This window comes from Oryctolagus cuniculus, chromosome 2 (assembly GCF_964237555.1).
Source record: "Oryctolagus cuniculus chromosome 2, mOryCun1.1, whole genome shotgun sequence".
In the NCBI taxonomy this organism is placed as follows: Eukaryota; Metazoa; Chordata; class Mammalia; order Lagomorpha; family Leporidae; genus Oryctolagus; species Oryctolagus cuniculus.
In genome coordinates this window covers 10,324,240-10,346,380 of record NC_091433.1, presented here as the reverse complement: position 1 = coordinate 10,346,380, position 22,141 = coordinate 10,324,240, and the positions used below count along the sequence as shown (strand labels likewise).

Here is a 22,141-nt window from a genome sequence, read left to right as displayed (position 1 = left end):
TGAAAGGGAGAGAGAGAGAGAGAAAGAGAGAGAGAGAGAGAGAGAATTCATTTATTGGTTCACTCCCTAATGGGCTGCAAGCCCCTGCCAAAGCCAGGAACCTTTAACTCCACCCAGGTTTCTCACATAGGTGGCAGGGTCCCAAGCACTAGGGTCATCTGCTGCTGCTTTCCCAGGTGCAGTAGCAGGGAGCCTGATCGGAAGCAGAGCAGCCTGGACTCGAACTGACACTCCAATGTGGGGTGCTGGCATTGCAAATGGTGGCTTGACTGACTGTGCCATAGAGTACTGCCCACCCCCTCCACCCCCGAATCTAACTTTTAGAATACTACCTTCTTTCTAGAATATTCTTTTCCAATCAAACAGGCCTACTTGGTGTGCACCAAGAACTCTGTGCACGCATCCTTCCCCTGGCCTCTGCTGTCTGTGCAGATCCCCTCTCTCCCCAACGACCCAGTCATCCTCTTCTGTGAGGTCTGGGACCACTCAGCCTCGTTTCCCCCAGCTGTGGAGAAAGAGAAGGACGGATGCCGAAATGCACCTTGCCTGAAACTCCAGATGCAGCAAAACACCTGCTCCTAATGCCCCAGGGATAGATGGCATCAGGCCCACTGGTTCCATCATGTAATACACTTCTTTCTTTGTTATTGTTGTTATCCAGTCGTTCATTGATTCAAGCACATTTTGAACAAATGGGAGTTTTGGTCTCGCTCTGCAGCTGAGATCTTGCCGCACGCACTAGCCATGTGGTCCAGTTCCTTCACCTCCTGCAGGAATTCGCAGAGCTGAATGAACTCATGTTCGTGCAGCGTTCAATCAGGACCAAGGGCTCAAGCCAGACAAAAATGGATCCTCAGGAGATGCTGTCTCTCCTTCCTGCTGATAGCTTTTGTCATCGACCAGGGATGTCACCGGCAGCTACCTTGTATAAACTGCAGCCAGGTCCCAGGAAAACTGTGCTCTGAGACACGAGCTCTATGTGAGGTGCTTGTGTTTTATGGGTGTGTGGTGTGGCTTCCCCCAATTCATATTAGACCAACTTTGGAAGAAAATATCAGCCAAAAGGAAAATACTCAATTCTCCCTTTTGTGTGCACATTGGCCATTTGTCTGTCCAAAGTAAGCAGCCTCTCTAACGGGCCTACCCAACTTTATTCTCAAAGATTCTAAAACTTGTCCTGGAATGAACTTGCAGGCCAATTTCTTTTAAAATATAAGTTTTAAAGATTTTTTCTTAAGCCAACATGAAATGTCACTGACTCTGTGAAGTGGACATTGCATCAGCAATTTCCAGGATTGGAGGTCTTTTCATTGGAAGGGAAATGTTATTTTGTTCCCTCTGCTGTCTCAGTGAAAAGAATAATGAATCCTAAGATCTCCAGTCTGCAGACCAAATGGAAATCATCTCATCGACATAGATTATGCAGCTATTTAGAGCTAATATTGTATTTTTTATTAGATTTTGTTTTTTTTCCAAGCTAATATTCTAGAAATTAAAGAAGGCCTCAGGATCATATATATGCCTGGATATATGAGAGAAATAATACTTGCAAATGGGCACGAGTTTACAGGGATAATTAAGGGATGTGAAGATTTGCTTTCAGCGAGAGAAGCAGGCATATGAGCTGGCACGTGGGGGATGATCTGGCAGGCAGATGTTGGCAATGACCGCATTCAGGGAAGGAGGAAGGAGTGGGCAGATAATGGACACAGCAGTGCTGAGAGTGGCCAAACCCAACTATCTGTAGCTCAAGGCTCTGCATTTTCCAATTAGTGTCTGTGATGGGCCATCCGGATTCTGGCTGCTCCTCTGCAGATCTCCTGCTCACTCACCGCTCTCTGAAAAGCTTTGAACCTTGCTCAAGCCCATTTGTACCTGGAAGGTGAAGCTGCCGCCTGGGGCACATTTGCACTTCCCTTCACTTTCATTCAGGGGCCACGGGGTTGGTGTTGGCACATTGTCTTGTAGGGTCGTTTTGTCCTTTTGCAGGTTTAGAAGGAAGCACACAGGATTGGATTAGTGCTTTATACTGGGAGTGGCAGGGTGAAAAGACGACGGGCACCTGGGTGGTACAGACCCAAGCTTGAATCCTGGCTTCCCACTTAGTGACTTCAGGCAAACGATGGAGCTTCTCTGAATCCCATTTCCTCCTCTGCTGAATGGGTTGCAACTACCTTACAGGGTTTACGTAAAGGATGAAGGGAGGTAATCAAGAGATGCATCTGACACGCAGTAGGAAATGTCATCAAGGGCAGTTTAAAGCAAGTGTGTAGTGGGGTGTAGCTTGAGGGGCACACTCAGTCAAGATCCCTGATCAACCTGTTGGGTGGAGGGAAACAGCTCTCTGCCCTGGCTGCATGTTAGAATCACCTGCGGGAGCGCTAAAGCACGGTTTAAGCCTGGATCTCACCCCCAGAGACTGACGTAATGGTCTTGGGTGCAGCCTGGGCTTCCTCCAAGCTGCCTCACTGATCGTTAAGGTGCAGCCAAGATCGAAGACCACAGTGAAATTTCTTGCTCTCTTCTGTTTATGTAATCTGATGATGCTGCTTCTCCACTCACCTACACTTCTGGATCCCAGGATCTCACTGAAATCCTGTTACAATGTTGTTTTCTGGAGTAGATGAAGTAAGTCTGACAGTGAAGGGGGTTTACAGTTGGGGTTGTTGTTATGGGTTGCTAAAGAAAATAAATGAGTTTTGTTCAAATAGAAAGCTTACAGAATGTGTGTTCAAGCTGGGAGGTTATGGGGGAAGAGAAATGGAAGGAAGGAAGGAAGGAAGGAAGGAAGGAAGGAAGGAAGGAAGGAAGGAAGGAGAAAGGGAGGGAAGGAGGGAGGGAGGGAGGAGGGAAGGAAAACAAAGGAGGGAGTCTGGGACAACACCCCGCATATCACCCTGCTTTCTCCTCCATTCCTGCAATAGAAACAGGATTTTTAGCATTAGCTGTAAATTATAGAGCAGTACATTATCTCCCTTAATTCTTTCCGCAAGTCTAATGAGATGGATGATATTACCCTCATTTGTTTATAGCAAGGAAATGAAGGGAGGAGAAGTTCATTGCTCCATGACACAGTCTAGAAAATGACAGAGCTGGGGTCTCCCCCAGATCTGCCCTAGCTTCAGGGCAGCCTATACTTTGCTGCCTCTTAGGATCAGAATCCCAAGGTGTTAACAAAAGATCTTGGGAAATTTCCTCAGAAGTCCAGCTGGAGGGAGCGCAGCAAAAACCAGAACTCAGTCCAAGGGAAGGTGATGAGAGTCCAGGGTAAGGAAGGACGAAGGACGAAGAAAATGAGTCACTCCAGGGAAAAATGGAAACAGACTGGGATGAACTTTCCCTTCCTTCTTTCTTTCCTTCCTTTATGAGATCCTTTCTGCCCAGGAACCAGTTTGCTGTAGCCTGAGGCTGCATCTAAGCTCTCTGGTTAACCAGGATTTACAGATCTCCCTCAGCAACAGCCTTGCAACAGCTTCAGCCATAAACTACCTTTGCTGCAAGACTCGCATTCCTTGCTACACACAGCAGCATTTCTAAACAGGATTTGAGCGAGGTTGTCACACAGGGCAACACGGGATGTTCAGTGAGAGATTAAGGGGTTGCTGCACATAAAAGTGAGATAAGGAAGACAAATTTGTTCCAAGGCAGGGCCCGAGTGGGAGCACCAGAAAGGGGACTCATTTCCCCTCTGTCCATCCTCTGACCCTGAGCAGACCCAAGGCATCATGGGTCACTTGCATCTGAAAAGTATCAGGGTGTGGCTGCCAGGAAGTGGAATTTTATGCTCAACCCTAGTAACCAGCTTGATCCTGTGGTTCACATATTTAGCTCCTCCTCCTCCTCATGGCTTTGATTTTCTGTTTCCATTTAAAGTGCTTTGTTTTGCACATTTCTTTCAATTTGCCTGGAACATTTGTAGAAGAGGCCAACAGACACTTAATGGAATTCTTCTATGCACCAGGCATTTTGCTAGGCATGTATGTTATCTAGAGGCGCATACGCTGCAGGGGATCAAGCACACATGCAAACAAAGGAAAGGCATCCAAACTTGGGGGAAAATGTGGCAAAAACACAGAGAAGCAATGAAATGAGAAGAAAGGAATTGAGAGAAGACACTGATTGCCATGAAATAGGATGGGAAAGCAGAGAAGAGAGAAATAGGATGAGAGGGTGTGAAGACAAGAGGTTTAAGGGTGAGGTGAGAACACAGATTGTGGGGAGCAGAGAACAGGCCAGGAGGAGGGAGACGGCTGGAGGAATGGGGCTGGGTGGAACAGGACCAGGGTAAGACCTGGAAGAGAGAGAGTGTAGGAGAGGCAACTGCAGAAGGGGTAGTGATGTGGAGGTTGGAAGTTGCCAAGAGAGGTAGGAGGATCTTCATCTGCTCCAGCCTCCAGCACTGGGAAACGGGCAGCAGCACCCACTTCACACTGTGTCCTGCAGCCTTGCCTGCTAGGAAACAGGAGGACCCTGGCTCTGTAGGCCAGCAGGTGTGCAGGGCCACAAATCGCTCCAGTAGAGGTGAGTCTTCAGTCTTCCTTGCAAAATAGGGACAAACATATCATCCACTTTGCAGGGGCTTTGAAGGTTTGCCCATAACTGTGCCTTCTGAGCCAGGAGTGTACCCTGCTGTCTCCTGTCATGGGGTGGGGGTGGGGCATGATACCCCCATACATGTGCACATTTATCCAAAGTTACTGGAAATGTAGAATGAAAAGTTACATTTACTTTGGTGCAAAAAAGTTTTGAAGTCCCTGTGTAGTTTTTCCTGATATGTATTTTCCATGAGCTTTTTGAGGCCTACTCGTATGCATGGGTTTCAATTTTTTTGTACTAGAATAAACATTATTTTTAAATATTTTAATTTCATTTTCCCATGAACTTTTTGAAATGTTCTCAACTTTATCATTGCAAAGGCTCTGGAGATTTCTCACATAGCAGGAACGTGGGACTCTTTATGTCTCCCGATGACACTGTATTGACTCATAGGAAATCACCATTTCTAAAGGTCAAACACACAGACATTATTTCATATATTTTTAGATTTATTTGAAAGGTAGAGAGAGAGAGAGTGACCTCCCATCCACTCCTCAAATGCCTGCAACAGCCGAGGCTGGAACAGGCCAAGCCAGGAGTTGTGAAGACAATCTGGGTCCTCCACGTGGGTGACAGGAACCCAACTACTTGAGCGATCACATGGCTTTATCCAGAGTGTGTGTTACCAGGAAGCTAGATTTGGGAGTGTTCTGAGACTCCAACCCAGGCGATCTGATACGGGGTGTGGGTATCCCAAGTGGCATCTTAACTACTGAGTCAAATGTATACCCTAGCCAGTCTTTTGGAATAATAACACTTCATGGAAACATGCAAATACATGGGTTTTCTTGAAATGCTGAAGATCTGGCACAGCTGAGCCAGGTTTCCCTACGGCCAGCTGAGGGTGGCCAGCCTTTCTGGTGGAGCACGGGATCCTAGCTCTCTGGGGTCTCTGCCATGCTCATCCACACATGTGCATTGTCTGCTTGGTCCTGAGGGTAGGGAGGTAGCCTCTGACTTATTGTCTAGAGCTAAGCTATGTCTTACTGCTGATGTAACCCTGGGAAATCATATTTTCTTGTGCAGAAAAAAGTGTTAGGGCAACAATGTAGAATTGTGTGAGCAAATGGCAAGAATACATCATCCAAGCCAAACACCTGAAGCCTTGAAACCACTGCCCTTATTTGTGGGGGACACACTGTAAGACCCCAGTGGATATTCAAAACCTCAAAACTCTACATACACAATTTTTTTTACGTATACATATTTATGATAAAATTGAGCTTACAAATTAGTCATAGTAAGAGATTAACAGTAACTAACAATGAAGCAAAAAATTTTAATAACAATAATTTCAATAATAGCAACAGTAATAATAATATATTGTAGTAAAAGTTTGGCCCAGAGGCCAGTATTAAATAAGTGTTACTTGAAGACTAGCACTGCAATACTATGATAGGCAGACTGGGAGCCCAGAGCACTACTAAGTGACTAATGGGTAGGTGGTGTATATGGTGTGGAGACGCTGGACAAAGTGATGACTCCTGTCTCAGTTGAGGCAGAGTGGGACAATGAAAGAGTTCATTGTGCTACTCGGAACTTAAGAATTCCTTATTTCTGAAATTTCTATTTATTGTGGGCTGCAGAATGGGATTAGAACACAGTGAAAGTGTGGAACAGAGAATTAGAGGTACGGGACACCAGTGTAATCAAAGCAAGCCGGGAGCACTGGTCTGGAGCCTGCTTGCCACTCTGCTTTCCCAGCAGTGTGGAAATATTTTCAACTTGGCTAAAATTCTCTCTCTGGACATGTCTACACTCACATAAGAATGCATTCACTAAATTTCTAGTGTGTGTTCAATCTTCTTGGTTGTACTTTTGTTTTTAATCCCCAGTTAAGTGCTAATTTGTCCAGAGAGAAGAAATCTACCATAACAAAGAGGTCTAGGGAAAGAGTAGCTGGCATTTGCAGCATTTGTATTTCACTTTTTTTTTTTATTTGACAGATAGAGTTAGTCAGTGAGAGAGAGAGACATAGAGAAAGGTCTTCCTTCTGTTGGTTCACCCCCCAAATGGCCACCACAGCCAGAGTTATGCCCATCCAAAGCCAGGAGCCAGGTGCTTCCTCCTGATCTCCGAAGTGGGTGCAGGCGCCCAAGCACTTGGACCATCCTCCACTGCCCTCCCGGGCCACAGCAAAGAGCTGGACTGGAAGAGGAGCAACCGGGACTAGATCCCAGTGCCCATATGCGATGCAGGCGGAGGATTAACCAAGTGAGCCACGGCACCGGCCCTGTATTTCACTTTCTAGCTTGCACACATTTTCTTGCACAGTATCTCACTTTTACCTCCAGTAAGTCCAGTACATATTATGCCCGTTTTCAAAGATGAACAAACAGAGGTTCAGAGAGTTCCAGTAACTTGGGTGCAGTCACACAGCCAGGGAGACTTAAGGCTGAAACAGACACACGCAGATTGTGGTCCCAGGACCTTCATTCTTTATAGTTAACTGTGAAGAATGCAGCATCACAAATGGATGAAAATGGGCTTTGTTGCAACTCAGTGTAAGACAGAATCTGAATGTTCCAGGAGTCCCTTGTATGAGATGAACTTACTGGTGAGGCTGGTGCACATGGCAATTAGGGAAAACGGAGCATTAGGATCAGAGATGTGGGTCATTCCCCTGCACTGCGGGCTGTCAGATGACCTCCAAAGTAGAGGTTATACAGCCCTGGCATATATCTGATACTTCTTGACACCTCACTAATTAACTCTTTTTTATTTTATTTATTTTATTTTTTTTTTTTGACATGCAGAGTTAGACAGTGAGAGAGAGAGAGAGACAGAGAGAAAGGTCTTCCTTTGCCGTTGGTTCACCCCCCAAGTGGCTGCTACGGTTGATGCATTGCGGCCGGTGCGCTGTGCTGATCCGAAGCCAGGAGCCAGGTGCTTCCTCCTGGTCTCCCATGCGGGTGCAGGGCCCAAGCACTTGGGCCATCCTCCACTGCCTTCCTGAGCCACAGCAGAGAGCTGGACTGGAAGAGGAGCAACCGGGACAGAATCCAGCGCCCCAACCAGGACTAGAACCCAGGGTGCCGGTACCACGGGTGGAGGATTAGCCTAGTGAGCCACAGTGCCGGCAACTAATTGAACTCTTGATACTCTCTTGCTAACCCTAAATTGGATTCTTCTCTTCTCTTCCGTCTCTCTTTTTAAAAATATATATTTCTCTGAAAGGCAGAATTAAGAGGGGAAGGGATATCTTCCATTCGCTGGTTGACTCACCACCCAAATGGCTGCAATGGCCTGAGCTGGGCTAGGCTGAAGCCAGAAGCCTGGAACTCCACCTGGGCCTCGCATGTGAGTGTAGGGATCCAAACACTTGGGCCATCTTCTGCTCCTTTCCTAGGTGCATTAACAAAGAGCTGGATCTGAAGTGGATCAGCAGGGACCCAACCCAGTGCGCATAGGGAATGCCGGCATCGCAGGTGGCAGCTTAACCCACTCTACCACAGCGGCATCCCCAGCTTCTTTGTTCACACAGGGATTCAGGCAGCCATTCTCCAGCTCAGGACAGCGAGGATCAAGTTGGCATGAGACACACAAGCCATTTCGAGCCTGGCGATCAAGCCAAAGCTTGTTTCTAAAGGGGCACGCGTATCTTAGGTGAGTCAGGGGGACGACCCTCCCTGCAAGCACAGAGAGGCACCGACAGAGGGCGGGGAAGGCGGAGGGGGGCAGCCTTCAAGTATTTAAAATCCAGGGGAGGGAGGGCCTTTCCTTATACCGCTAAAAGCAGAACAGGACCAATCGGGAGATGCAAAAAAGGATGCGATTCTGGCATGACGAAGAACTTCCTGGTGACTAGTGGTGTTTAAGTGAAGGAGTAGCTTTATTAACGATGCATGTTTGACCTCTGCTGGCATTGAAATTGAAGGTGGCATCTGCAGCTTAAATTCTAAAAGTCTGTTTGGATATCATTCCACCTCAGCCTCCTGGACAAACAGTAAGGCACTGAAAACATTTTTGTTACATTTCAGAGCCTGATACATAAATTGTCTACCAGAAATGAGAGTTTTTCTTAGTGCCTCCAATTTATATTAGAATCACATGGAGTTGCCATTTTTTTTTTTGTTGGTAACATATGGCTGGATGTCAGCGTTTTTATATGGTTCAACATATTTTATACAGAGGCAAGGGAATAGGCTCAGATGCTGTGGACTTGTGCTGAGTAGTGAAGAGGGCCACCCAAGACGCTGTGGAGGGAGTGTGCACAGGTAATGGGAGACTCGAGGGAGAGCCCAGGGCGAAGGCAGACAGAAGGTCACAAGACAAATTTCCAAAGCTCCCACCTTGGTCCATTTTGTGTTGCTAAAGTAGAATACTTGAGACTGAGTAATTAACAAAGAACAGAGGTTTGTTTCTTACAGTTCTGGAAACTGGGAATTCCAAGATCAAAGGGCCTTGGTGTTACATATCCCATGGTGGAGGGCAGGAGGGCAAGAGAGCATGCGGAAGGGTGGGGAGAAAGAGAGAGCAAAAGAGCACACCTCAAGCTCCAAGCCCCTCCCTCATTAATCCATCTATGAGGGTGGCGCTTTCACTGTCTAAACGCCTTCTGTTAGTCCCTGCTTTCCAACACTGTTGCACTGGGAATTACCTTTCCAACACAGGCTGTGCAGAGGACACAGTGAAATCATCACACCCCGAGACCATGTCAGGGACTACGTGGTTTACTGTGAAGGAAAAGAGGAGCGGCTAGCAATCTTGATAGACACACCTGTGACAAAGTGGGTGGGTGATTCCAGTACATTCCAAGAATACCTTAACTAAGGTTCCTTTGTTGTCAGATCAGATTTTAGAGTGGAATGCGACAAAAATTACTTTATACACAGTCATTTCTAAATAAATTAATGGTGTGAACAGTAAAGTGAAACAAATCACTTAACCAATTTCAGGGAGTTAACTCTTTACTGTAGGTAGCCAATTAGTGTTCTAATGACAGCTCTCAAATATTGTCTGAGTGGGGGCTGGCGCTGCGGCTCACTTGTTTAATCCTCCGCCTGCGGTGCCAGGTTCTAGTCCTGGCTGCTCCTCTTCCAGTCCAGCTCTCTGCTGTGGCCCGGGAGGGCAGTGAGGATGGCCCAAGTGTTTGGGCCCCTGCACCCAGATAGGAGACCAGGAAGAAGCACCTGGCTCCTGGCTTCGGATTGGCGCAGCGCCGGCTGTGGTGGCCATTTGGGGGGTGAACCAATGGAAGGAAGACCTTTCTCTCTCTCTCCCACTGTCTTTAACTCTACGTGTCAAATAAATAAAATAAAATAAAATAAAATAAAATAAAATAAAATATTGTCCGAGTATGTCTGGGAGGATGTATTTTGAGGCAACTACATTAGCTATGGCTTTCTATGATTGGCAGTATGTCAGGACCCTAAAACTATAAATGTCCAACACTGGTCAATAATTAGTCTTTCATTAAGTAGGACCAATTTCCTTCTCTTGACTTTGAGGCAGAAGTCAGACGAACATGGTGAGGAGTCTTCAGAATGTTTATGGAACATGCATATTATGAAAAGATGATGCACGGATTTCATAATTTTTGCACCAAAATTAACCCATCATTTTATTCCATTTCCCACATTTTGGAGTTTGAGGTCTCCTCTAACTGTGTGGCCTTGGACAAGGTGCTTTGCCTTGCTGTCCTCTCTGCCATAGGCTGAGTCTGCCACCTTGCAGACAGATGCAGAGATGGAGGAAGGAACCCCTCCCATTTATTACCGCATCAAGCAGTCATGCTGTGTTTACAGGAGGGAAACTTTCTCCAGTTAAATTAAATTTTAATTGGAAATGGTTACTGAAGGATTAGTCAAGACCAAAGCACCAGATTTCTACAGAAAACAAGGAATCCTTTGTGGGGGTACCCATGGCAGTATGCAAAAAGGTTTTGGAGGCAGGCACAACATGAGTTTGGGGACACAGAGACAGGATAAATACAGTCCTGGCACAAGGTAGAGACTTCATAAAAAGATACTTAACCTGATCACAGTAAATAGCTCCTCCGGAGACAGACGGAATAACTCTGAAGGAGTCCCTCTACCGTCATCTGGGACACAGGTTTCACTGCTGATTGCTGAGAACTTATTAGGTGTGTGACAGGATCACTTAGCAGGAATGAGGATTTGTGTTGTTCTCCATTCCCAGCTCACCCTTACAGGAGTGCTGCCTATTTCAAGACTATTGCCTTGTCTCAGGGGTTTTTCAGAGCAGGACGCAGAAGTGTCTTGAAAACAACACTTCTTTTCAGAAAGTCGAAGTCCAAGCATGTGCTGGGGAGCAGTGGAAAGGACTGTTGATGGGAGAGGGCAGGGGTCAGGGCCTCGGAAAGAAGAAGTGCTCACTCTGTAGGGCCAACTCTGTGAGCGGAGGGCTTCCTGGGACTGCCCAGACATCCAGTCCCGAGCTTGACTGTGATCCTCGATTCCCAAGGAAGGTACGAAACCACAATCCACAGACATCAAAGGGATAGGTAATTTATAAGAGCAGGCCTGACGAACATAAAAGAAGACCTGTCAGGGTCTGTGTCTGACACTGGTTGGAACATGGAGGCAGGTGCACCACTAATTTCTGTAACTGAAGTTTCTGCTGGCATGGTCTCTTTGAATCAGATTTAAATGGAATTAAAGAAAATAAAGAAAGGTGCCATCTCTTGCAGACTTGTGTTTATACATGAAGATTCAGACATGCTGTTGGAAGGCAGCGGCGAATCAAAACGCGAGTGGGTGCTTGCTCTCCAGGGGCTTGCCGCCTGTGTAGGAGCTGCAGAAAGCCACAGGACTCCAACACAGGGAACCGTCATCCAAAAGCCCTCCCGCGTCTGACATGGTACAAACTGCAGGAAGAGTTCTCAGTCCGCAGAGAAAGACAGTCGAAGTTTGCAAAAGGCAGATGGCCAGGAGGATGCATACGAGCTTCTCCTGAAAGGCTATATTAACATGCGCCCTCCCCCAGCGGTTGCATACCAATACCATTAATATGTAATTGCTTTAGCTGTAAACTCATAAAACTTTTGTAGGCCCTAAAGTTCTTTTGGAAATATGCCTGCTTGATATGAAGGAGGGGTCTGGAACTTGGTGATCAAATAGGGAACTATATAGTTAATGATTTCCAAAAAAGTGCTGCGAGCGTTATCTCATGGAGTGGGAGAGCTACGAGGGCTCTCACAGGTCAACTGGCCCCCGCCACACTCCCTCATTTCCATTCCCTCCCGTGTTGCTATTGAGGCCCATGTGGAATTTGGATTTAGTGAGGATGTTATTTTGAAAGATTTTTGTGATGGTCAAGGCCTTGGTGCAGCTGAGCTGAATGTGTGCCTCCACCCCTTAGCGGCTGTGGACAGCCACTGCCGCGGTCTCCTGCCTGGACACACTGGCCTCCTAACGGGAAGTGGACTCTCTGTCCCCGCTGCGCACTGATTAAACATCCTAAATCATTGTTCTCATCATGTTGCTTTCTTGTTTACAAACCTTTCGTGATTATTCCATGAAAAATCCAAACTCTGTGGTTTGGCATTCAAGGCTTGCTATGATCTGATTCCAACCAAGTCTTCCTCGCTCATCTTTCTCCCGTCTCTGTGCCTGCACTTTGTCCTGCCAGGGCTGCCTTCTTGCTGCTGCCTGTGCTGTCCTCTCCCACGCTTTTGCTAATATTCTTCTCTCCGCCCAGAACGCCCCTCCCTCCCACCAGTCCTTATCCATCCTTCAAGGCCAAATGACACATTCCTTCCTCTGAGGCGTCTTCCTGGGTGAGGGGCCCAAGTTCTAGACCCCTACCCTGCCTGTTGGTGTGTGAAAGACACCAGGCAGAAATTCCAGACAGAATTGCTCTGGGGCTCAGTTTTCTTATCTGTGAAATGGATAAATCGACAGTTACCTTGTGGGGAATTATTTGGCACAGTTCCATGCACATGACACACATCAAGGAATGTAGCTCATTATCCTGGCTAATCCAGGCACCTGTGGTCAACTCTTTGAATTCCCTTTGAGTTCCCTTTGAGCCTCTCATGTTCTCTCTTGTGGTATCTGACCTTGAATTTTGGATATTAAATAGGTGGTTTATTTTCCCCATTCTTTTGATAGCTCCTTGATGGTGGGATCATGTTTTCTCCTAGGTTCTCCCTTTTGCATTGTCCTCTACACAGCAGGTCCTCAAACTGAAGGCAAAGGCTGACAGTTCAGTGTGAAATTACTGACAAGAATTTACTTGGCTGTTGCATTTCTCTCCCTTCTAAAGCTTAACAATAGTTTTTCAAACAGGCAATTTCCTAAGATACGAGATGCCCAGCTGTTGACATTTGTGAAGCGGCTAGTGGAGATTGGCACATCCCAATCAAATCTCAGAAGACTGTACTCTCGGAGGACTTGTGACCTCAGCTCACTGGGCCAACTCAACCGCACCACCTTCCAGCAAGTACTTCATGGTCTGTGTGATATTTTTTGGAGGAAAAATTGGTTTCATGATTAGATGAGTTTGGAAAGCATTAGAGTCTAATGCCCCACTCAAGGAGAGTCAGGGCACAGTACCCAGCTAAAACATGAGAGAAGTCCTACAGTCGAGAAAGCAGTGTTTAATAGCCAACAGGAAGAGCTGATGGTCATCAAGCTCCCATCATCCACCAGGCCCTCTGCTTACAGTAGGCTGTTCCCTTAAACCTCAGAATGCCCTACAAGATGAATATAATTACCACGGTCACTTAATGGATAAAGAAAATGATGCCTGAATGGGCCCAAGTTCACAGGGACATCCAGGGCTGCAGCTGGAATTCGAAGTCAGGTGTTTGTGACCTTAGAGCTGCAGCTCTGGTTCACTGGTGCACAGCTCTTCACATTCTCAAATATGCCTGACCAGGAAATGCTTTTGTTGTTCCTCTTAGGAATAACCCAAGAAACTAGTGTTCCTTGGAACACACTTTAGGAAATACAGCCTCATCACCCCTAAGTTACTCGGGTTATGGGAGCAGCCATGCTCCTTACGCCTCTGTGCCTCTGCATGCCTACCTCTGCCTGGACACCCATTCCCTTCCAGCCTTCTCATGGTAGCTGACACGCCCACCAAGGTCTGGTTCAAATACAGTCCTATGGAAAGCCTTCTTGGTTTCAGCAGGCCAGTTTGCAAAGCCCCTCTCCATGTTTTCATCCTTCTACACTCATCAAAGACCAAGTTCAAAGAGTCTTGGTAAAGGATTGGGCACAGACCAGACACTGTTACCCTCCGTGGAATTGCCACCATGTCGCTTGCCTTGCCTCTCAGCATTGATCCTTGAACCTGTGACTTGCTGCGTTGAGGGTCACAGGATTTGAGACTTGCCACCGTGGCCCACAGCCGGGGCTAAGCTGGCTTGTGGCCGCTGCAGCGTGGCCCACGATCCGGCAGTTCGGCAGTTAAAAGCCTCCTCCTGCTGCTTCTCTCTCCTTAGGCCAGGAGGCGCATTAGGTCACACTGGGCCTCTGTCATCAGCGCCCTTTTGGGACAACCCTGACCTGTCCTTTCCAGGGCACTGTCCAGGTCTCATTACTGCGCCTGGGGTGAGTCAGCTGGCTCGGGGCTTCATTAGCAACCCCAACCCTTTTTGTTTTTGTCCTGCTTGGGGCCCAGAGGTGGGGCCTGGCGGCCTTGGCTTCCTGAGATGCCGCCAGCCTCCTTGGGAGCCCGTGCAGGAAGCCGGCGCTGCAGCCCCAACACTCACGTCATGGCATAGTGCGCATTTCCAGGCCGCACCCATCCCCAGGGTACAACTCAGGCGCCACGCACCGCCGGCCACCCCAGCTCGCAGGCTGCCTGCGATGAGGTCATGGGCGGGGCCCGGAGACCCCCTCCAAACAGGGAGGGGGCTTCCCCCACTGGCCCGGGGACTGGCCGAGAAGACCAGAGCGAAGCGATGGGAATTATCATCTCTGTCCAACCCACTGCTCCCTCCTTCACGGTCTGCGGGCCAGTGTGGCGGAACGTGGAGGGAGAAAACAGAGACGACTACAGAAAGAGGGCTTGGAACGGGCAGCTGAAAGTGCCTGAGTCCACCAGCAAGCGTGGAGGGAGAGAAGCCATCTGAGCCTCTTGACCGCTTTGCTGGGAGCCCAGGGTGCCGCCTTCTGGCTTTTCTGTAATAACGCGCTTCCCTTGACCGTAGTCCCTGTCCTTTCTTTCACTGAGACCACATGGCAGGGGAAGTGGCGCAATCCACCTTCTACAACCAGAATGTGAGACAGAGGAGAAAATAACCCAGAAACACAGCCACAGCTGGCGAGCAAGAAGGTAGAACCCTTGTAAGCCCGAGAGCAGCGTCCCCAGCAGTGCCTCACTTGTCCTTCCCCCCTCTCCCCACCAAGGCCTCCCGGGTTACTTTGCCAGTGTTGTTGTCCCAGTGGGTTTTGCAGCTCAGGTCACCTACGTGTCCCACGTCACTCCAGCTCAATCAGACCCACACGGTGTCGTAACCTCTGCCCGTGAGCTCACATGTGTGCGCGCAGCAAGGAGAGTGGAGTTGTGTTTTAAAACCCGAGCCTGCCAGAAGAATTTGCAGATCTCTGGTTTTTCTGCACCTGGAATTCTGCCTTGGAGAGATGGAAACACTGATAACAGATATTTTCTTAGGGAAATGGGAACAACGCATCGCACATCGGCACACCCCTCCACCTCCAACCATGAGATACTTCTCACGGGACCGCTGCATAGAAAGACAAAACACCCCAGCCTCTCTGCGCCCTACCTGTCTAGGAGGCAAAGCACCCCGGCTTAGACAACAGCACAGTCAGCCAACTGCGACTAATGAATGTTGACTTGAGCACTTCTCCTCCCTCCAGAATATAGAACTCCTGTAACATCCTCCTATGTCGTTACAAAGGGAAAGTCAAATGATTTATTTCACATTTAAAAACATACCCTGCAAAACAAGTTTATAAGCAGTCATAGAAACCGCAACGAAGAGAATTCAGGGAATGATATTAAAATCTTCCGTGGGGAAAGATTTCTAGTTAGAAGAATCACAGCTCTGGGGTTGAGTTGCACATAGCAGGATAAGGAAACACAGGTACTCTAACCTTGGCAGTAAATTAGGTCATGGCCACATTGGCGAATGAGAAGCTCACCAGATTGGAGATTTTTGAAGAACTCTCCCACCCCCCGGCAACACACATTTTCTAAGGGAAATGGCATTTTTCATAGAGTCAAAGACGTTTTACGGAGATTCACCCGTCAAGCAGAGTAGGAAGTAGGAGAAACGCAGTACCGCTGTGGCTTTGCACCGTCTGATTTATCATTTGTTGACATGCTTCCTACAGGTTCCTCCATTTCTTTACAAGTAGCCGTTGTAAGATCTTCCAGTAAATATTTTGACAAAGGCCAGACAGGAGGGAAAAAGAGAAAGACTGAAGTGAAAATGGTTCCTTACCTTTTCTGGCCATTGCTGGTATCAAACTGTTCCCCCACGCTTGAGGTTGTCTTGCCTTGGTTGTCCCATGAATTCAGAAACCATTAAAAAAAAAAGTTAAAGTAGAAATAGATGTTTCTTCTTCGAAGCTGCTCCAAAACAAAGCACAAAACAACTTGATGAAAAATAAAGTGCCCGTCTGAGCTTGAGAATGTGTTAGAAGCTTGGAACTCATGCTGTTGTGCTAGGTTTTGCAACTGTCTTTCTCAGTTTAAATAACCTCCCACTCCTTCTCCCAGGCACTTGCCAACTGCTATAATTTAAAGCAACTGCGATCCTTCCCATAATACTCACATTTCAAAGGGCTTAATATATACACTAGTTAGGAATGAGTGGGAGTAGGGGACCTCCTTCTGCAGACTAGGGCTGAGCAAACGGAAGGAAACCTTGTCAGAAAGCAAAACCGTTCTGTCTCTCTGTTATCCACTGCTCGTCTCACTGTGGTGATTCAAGTGGCTTTCGCCTTTTAAGACACTGAAGACCAAATGTCATCAATTCACTGCAAGCCAAAAAAAAAAAAAAAAAAAAAAAAAGGAAAAGAAAAAAAGAGCTCTTAGGAAAGTTTATGCTTCAACTTACATAATAGAGGTATTAGTAAAAGTGTGCTTAAACATCACTTTTGGTAACAGAATTATTTCCAGGAAACTTGCTCCCAATTTATCTATTTGGCAATTTAGGATAATCATACATGTTGTTTCCAGAAAAGGGGAAAGTAGTTCAAGTGATGTTATTAGCATTGGTCTTGTCTTAAACTTTATCCTATATGTGAATCATACATTCTAGGAAGAACGCTTATCCTGTAAAATTTGTTTGTGTGGTTGAATAAATCTTCTGACATTTAGTCTGTTATCAGTGTTACAGATTTTATTACTATCATCCCTCTTCCAGTTGCCTCAACACACGTACACGCATAGGAGCATCTGTGACTTTAAATCACAGCCAACTTTTAAGTGTGGTCAACTGCAAATGGTGATTTTAAACGTATATTATGGTATGTCTCAAAACAAGTCCTGCTCATTATCTGCTAGATAACAGGTCTCCATAAATACTGAATAGATGAATAAAGTAGTGTGTATGTTCAGACCAATTGAACGTTTCTGAGGAGTGGCTATTTGGCCTAGCAGTTAAGATGCTGCTAAGACACTCGTGTCTTGGTTTGACTCCCAGCTCTGGCTCCTGATTCCAGGTTCCCATCAGTGCTGGCTCCAGGAGGTAGCAGGTGATTGCTGCAGTGATGGGTCCCTGGATTAAGTTCCTAGTTCCCCGTTTTAGCCCAGACTAGTACCAGCCATTGTGAGCATTTGACTAGTGAACCAGCAGATGGGACCTTTCTCTCTCTCTCTGTCCCTCTGCCTCTTGAATGATGTTGACGATTTTTGTTTGTGTATCTGTTCCCATTAGGGATAGTTCATATTTGAAAGTTCAGAAATAAACATAGGACAATGTATGCCTCTGCAGATTAAATGACTCATTACACTGTAACAATATCTCTTAATTGTATAAAAACATCAATCAAATAAGTAGACCATTCAGTAGAGAATAAAACTCTTGACACGTGTACAGTGTTACTAAGTATGCTCACTGAGCAAATTAGGCAGACAAGTTTCAGGACAAAAAAATCATTACTTCAAAAACTATAGATTCTTTGCCACTATGTTTTTTGAGTCACCAAATGTAACTTTTATGCAATGAACAGACGATTGTCCCTCTGATGGAAATAGTGCAAAGAGTGAAGAGTCTAAAGCTACAGGGAATTTCTTTATTGTGAGTGCAGAGGAAAGGATGGAATCAGTTTTGCTCTTGCCCCTGCTGAGCTGAGTTCTCCAGGCACAAGCACCTGCAGAGTCACAGACATGGATCTACCATATGCCAGTTATGTGACCTTGTATGCTTTAATTGGATTTCCTTAATTACCAAAGAGTAAATGCAAACATGTCAAACCACCCATTTGAAGATGTACATGTAATATTGCATTTATTCAACAAATAAAATGAAGCATCTCACCGTGTAGCACAAAGGCTTACTTATGTGTCTCTGAGATTTAGGAACGTTACAGCAACCAGCATGGATCTCCTGACTAACATCAAAACTGATAATAGAATTGGGCCACTCCCCCAAAAAGATGCTAAACTCCTGCAGCGATGGCCTGGCAGTGAGCAGCAAGGGAACTGTTTCAGAGGCTGGAAGGGTGGACTTCCATGTTTTACATTGGAAAACATTTGGCGAAGCTGACAGCTGTGCCAACTTGGAAGGTAGTATTTGCTAAGTAACTTGTAGCTCTGGGAAGACAGGTTGGAGAAAAAAGATGGGTTGAGTGAATTAGCTACTAATGGCTGGATTTAGCAAGGTGTTTCAAGACTGAGATGAGCTAGGAAAATAAATGGCTAAATTAAACACAGAAATAAAGGAAAATGGAGAGAGCAAATGCGCATTTGATGGCTTGCAGGAGCTGAACATTTTTTTGAGGGGCTCATATTGCTAAAAGTACTACAAACCTGTACTAAAAATGTGTTTCAAGACTGAAAACATCTTCCCTCACTAGCAGGAGGTGGGCTGTAGGTCTGCCCAGAGGGCAGGCTCCCCAGAACCCATCTGCAGGTAGCCAAGGAGCAGAATGGGCAGACTGAACCTTTTAGAGAGAAGAACTGGTGGTTCTAATAATGGCCAGAGCAGAACTAGGGCCTTATCAAGAACCTCCTCCCATAGTAAAGGGGGTAGGCCTTTGCTGTCTCTGATGGGCAGGACTTGGCGTCCATCAGTGGCTTGCTGTGTATTTCCCATTGCTCCACTTTCTGAGTGGGGATTTTTATTGTTGTTATCCTGGTACTGTTAAGCCATTTGCAGAGACACAGAGAGATAGAAAGATTGAGATATAGACACACACACACACACACAAAGATATGGTGATAGACATAGAGAGATAGATAAATAATTGGTTGTCTGTTTCATTCCAGACCAATCACTGCCTTTGCAGCTGATAGGTCACTGGATTGAGAGATGATCACATGGAGCAGAGAACTTCACATAACCCAGAGGCTTTAGCCTTTAAGAAGAACACAGTGATCAGAGAGACTCTGAGGTTGTTTCCTTTAGGGGGAGGGGGAGGCATGTTCTCTGGAAGAAGGAGAGGAAACGGACACTTAGGGACCAGAGGTTGCCGATGCTCTGAGTAACAGATCTGCATATTCCTCTACATTTCACGGCCTCCCTTGCCATGCCACTGATTGTGTGCTTGTTTTCTTGTTACTGGGATGTAAACAGAAGTCATGGGAGCACTTCTGGGCTGAGGTAGCTAACAGGTGTTGTGCCCACTCCACATTCTTTCTATTTCCCCTCTCCCTGTGGCGAGAGGTGAGAGACTCAGAGGACGTGTAGAAGGAGCCTCAAACCCTGAGGCATCCCATCAGCGGGCTGCTGTCCAGGACAGCCAGCTGACCTCCTTCAGGCATTATTGAGTAGTGACACACTGATAATGTGTTTCCCACTGAGTCTGGGTTGCATTTGCCAGAGTTAGCTAGCATCATTTGCTCCTATTAATACAGATACTTTCAACAGTTTTTGGAAGAGCAAATGAGATATTACAAGTAAAGAATGAAGAACAGGGTCCAACACAATCCTGGGTGCTATTTTTAAAATGCACTTTTTCACTTTATTGAGGTGTGCTTGACATGCACAAAGCCGTGCACATTTAATGCATACAACTTGATGAGTTTGGAAATGAGTATATACCTATGAAACCATCACCACATTCTATGCCATGATCATATCCATCTTCTCCCAAACTTCCCTCTTGGCATTTTTATTTATTTATCACTATTATGTTGAGATGAAAACACTTAATATAAGATATATACTTTTAACAATTTTTGGCTTTTTTTTCCAGAAACAGAGCGAAGAGGAAGGTATGATTTTTAAGTTTCTTTTTAAAGACTTGTTTATTTACTTGAAAGGAAAAATGACACACACACACACACACACACACACACAGGGGGGGAGAGAGAGAGAGAGAGAGAGAGAGAGAGAGAGAGAGAGAAAGAATGAGATAATCTTTTATCTTCTGGTTCACTCCCCAAATGGCCACAATGGCAGGGACTGGTCCAAGCTGAAGACAGTATCCCAGAAGTCCATCTGGGTCTTCCATGTGGATGGCAGGCACCCAAGTACTTGAGCTATCATTTCCAGCCTTTACAGGCACATTAGCCAGAAGCCAGATTAGAAGCAGAGTAGCTGGGACTCAAACCAGTGCTCCCATATGGGATACCAATGTTGCAAGCAATGGCCCCAACAAATTTCTAAAAATATTCTTACTTATAGGTACTATGTATGCTGCAGAGTAGATCTGTAGGACTTATTCATCTTGAGTAACTGAAACATTGCACTCTTGGATACCTATTTTATATTTATATTTATAAATTCCACTTTTTTGTTCTTGCAAACATAATCCAGTGAAATGCTAATGGTGACTATTTGAATACATTTAGGGTTTGTAAATTATGTGCTAATGGTTAAGTAAATTGAAAGCCATAAAAAGATTAGAAAATGAAATAAATATTAAAAATAAAATTTAATCCTCATCTTTCAAAAATAGATATGTGTATTAAGAAAATCATCCAGTGAGTTACTGCTAGATATCCTAAGCAACTTCAAAGCAGAGGACAAAGGAAGTTGTATGCTCCAAGTTACAGGCTAAGTGCTCTCTTTAGCATTTATTATTGTAAACACCACTTGCCCAAATATTTGTTCTGGTGTGTGTCCTGATGTTGACTGCTACAGATTCTCAGTGGAAACTGGGTAACTATCCCAATAACACTGAGAGTTAACTTTTCTAAGACATTTCCTACAGACTTTGAACTATTCTGAACAAAAGGGGACAAAAGGCCCTGTTTTTATGTTTTGTTGTTTGCACTCCAGGACTTGGAACACTTCTAGAAATGTGGTTTCCTTCAACCTGGCCAAAGGACCACACTTTTTTTCATTTCTATCACATTGAAGTAACAGTCACAATCATTACGAACATTCCCTGAACACTAACAAGGCATTGTTTTATGTGCTCGTAGATGTATAACCCATTTCACTTTCTCAACAATCTGAGGTAGATATTAACATTGGCCTCATTTTTGCAGATGGGGAATTTGAAGGACAGAGAGGTGAAATGACTAGTTCATGGTCACTCAGCCAGTAAACAGCAAATCTGGAATTTGAACCCAGGCTGTCTGGTTCCAGCAATCCGAGTTCCTAAATGTGGTGAAAACACATCTGCATGTCGAATAAACAGAACATGCCTCACCCACGTATTTTCCTTAGCGTTCATTGCTAAGATGGATATCTGAGATGATACAGATTACTTCTGAAAGACGTCTTAAACTGCCAGAGGCAGCAGGCTGTTATTCTTGGAAACCATGCACTTCCCTATCTGAATGTAATTATAAAGCTTGAACATTTTTCATATATTAAGCTTTGTGTTCTTACAGTTAACTTTATTTCTTTGCCTTTTCATGCATGCAGCAGCCAAGTTTCAAATTATATCTTGAAGCCCAGGTGAATTCATCTGCATTTTGTAATAAAGGCTGTTGCTGAGTTCTATGCGAAGACATTGAGGAAGAGGCCAAAGGAGTGAACTTTGTTGGGTAATTCCATATTCCTCTTGGAAGATGTTGTTGAAGCCTGGAGATTGAAGACGAACAGAAATGCTTTTATTTAGAGAGATAGGAGCTGATCCAATCCCAATTACAAGGTGAAGCCACTCAGGAGGTTCTGACCCTTCTGTAAACTGTCCAGTGTTATGTGGTTGCATACTGTGTTCTGGTTGCTGTTGAGTAGTGTAGACACAGTAGGTACAGAATTTCCTTCAGTTTTTAGTCTCCAACTCCTCTCTCATGGAGTTTGATCCTGGTGAGCAAATCTGAAGTCTCCACTTCCTTGGTGACTTAGAGTATCAGGTAAGCATAGATAGCCAAGCTAGAATAGGAGACAGCATCCTAGATTAGGAAGACTTGAGCATCTTTTAATTCAATCTCACTCCATCATGACCTGTCTGCTGAGACTTGGCAGATGGCTACACCACTTCAGGTCTACTGCTTGCAGGGGAAGGGGGCCACAACTTCACACATCATTGCTACAATG

General features: G+C 45.7%; 1 protein-coding gene across 2 annotated transcripts in view; it reads right to left on the bottom strand.

The window, feature by feature from the left end:
- C1QTNF7 (C1q and TNF related 7) overlaps nucleotides 1-16,455 on the bottom strand; it is a 120,748-nt gene extending 104,293 nt beyond the window's left edge. For both annotated transcript variants that reach the window (XM_051830167.2, XM_008274297.4), the window contains exon 1: nucleotides 15,980-16,455. Coding sequence is in view for 1 of the 2 variants with exons in the window: in XM_008274297.4 (XP_008272519.1) it covers nucleotides 15,980-15,992 (13 nt within the window). In the remaining variant the exon portion in view is untranslated. The remainder of the gene's footprint in view (nucleotides 1-15,979) is intronic.
- Nucleotides 16,456-22,141: the final 5,686 nt, after the last annotated feature.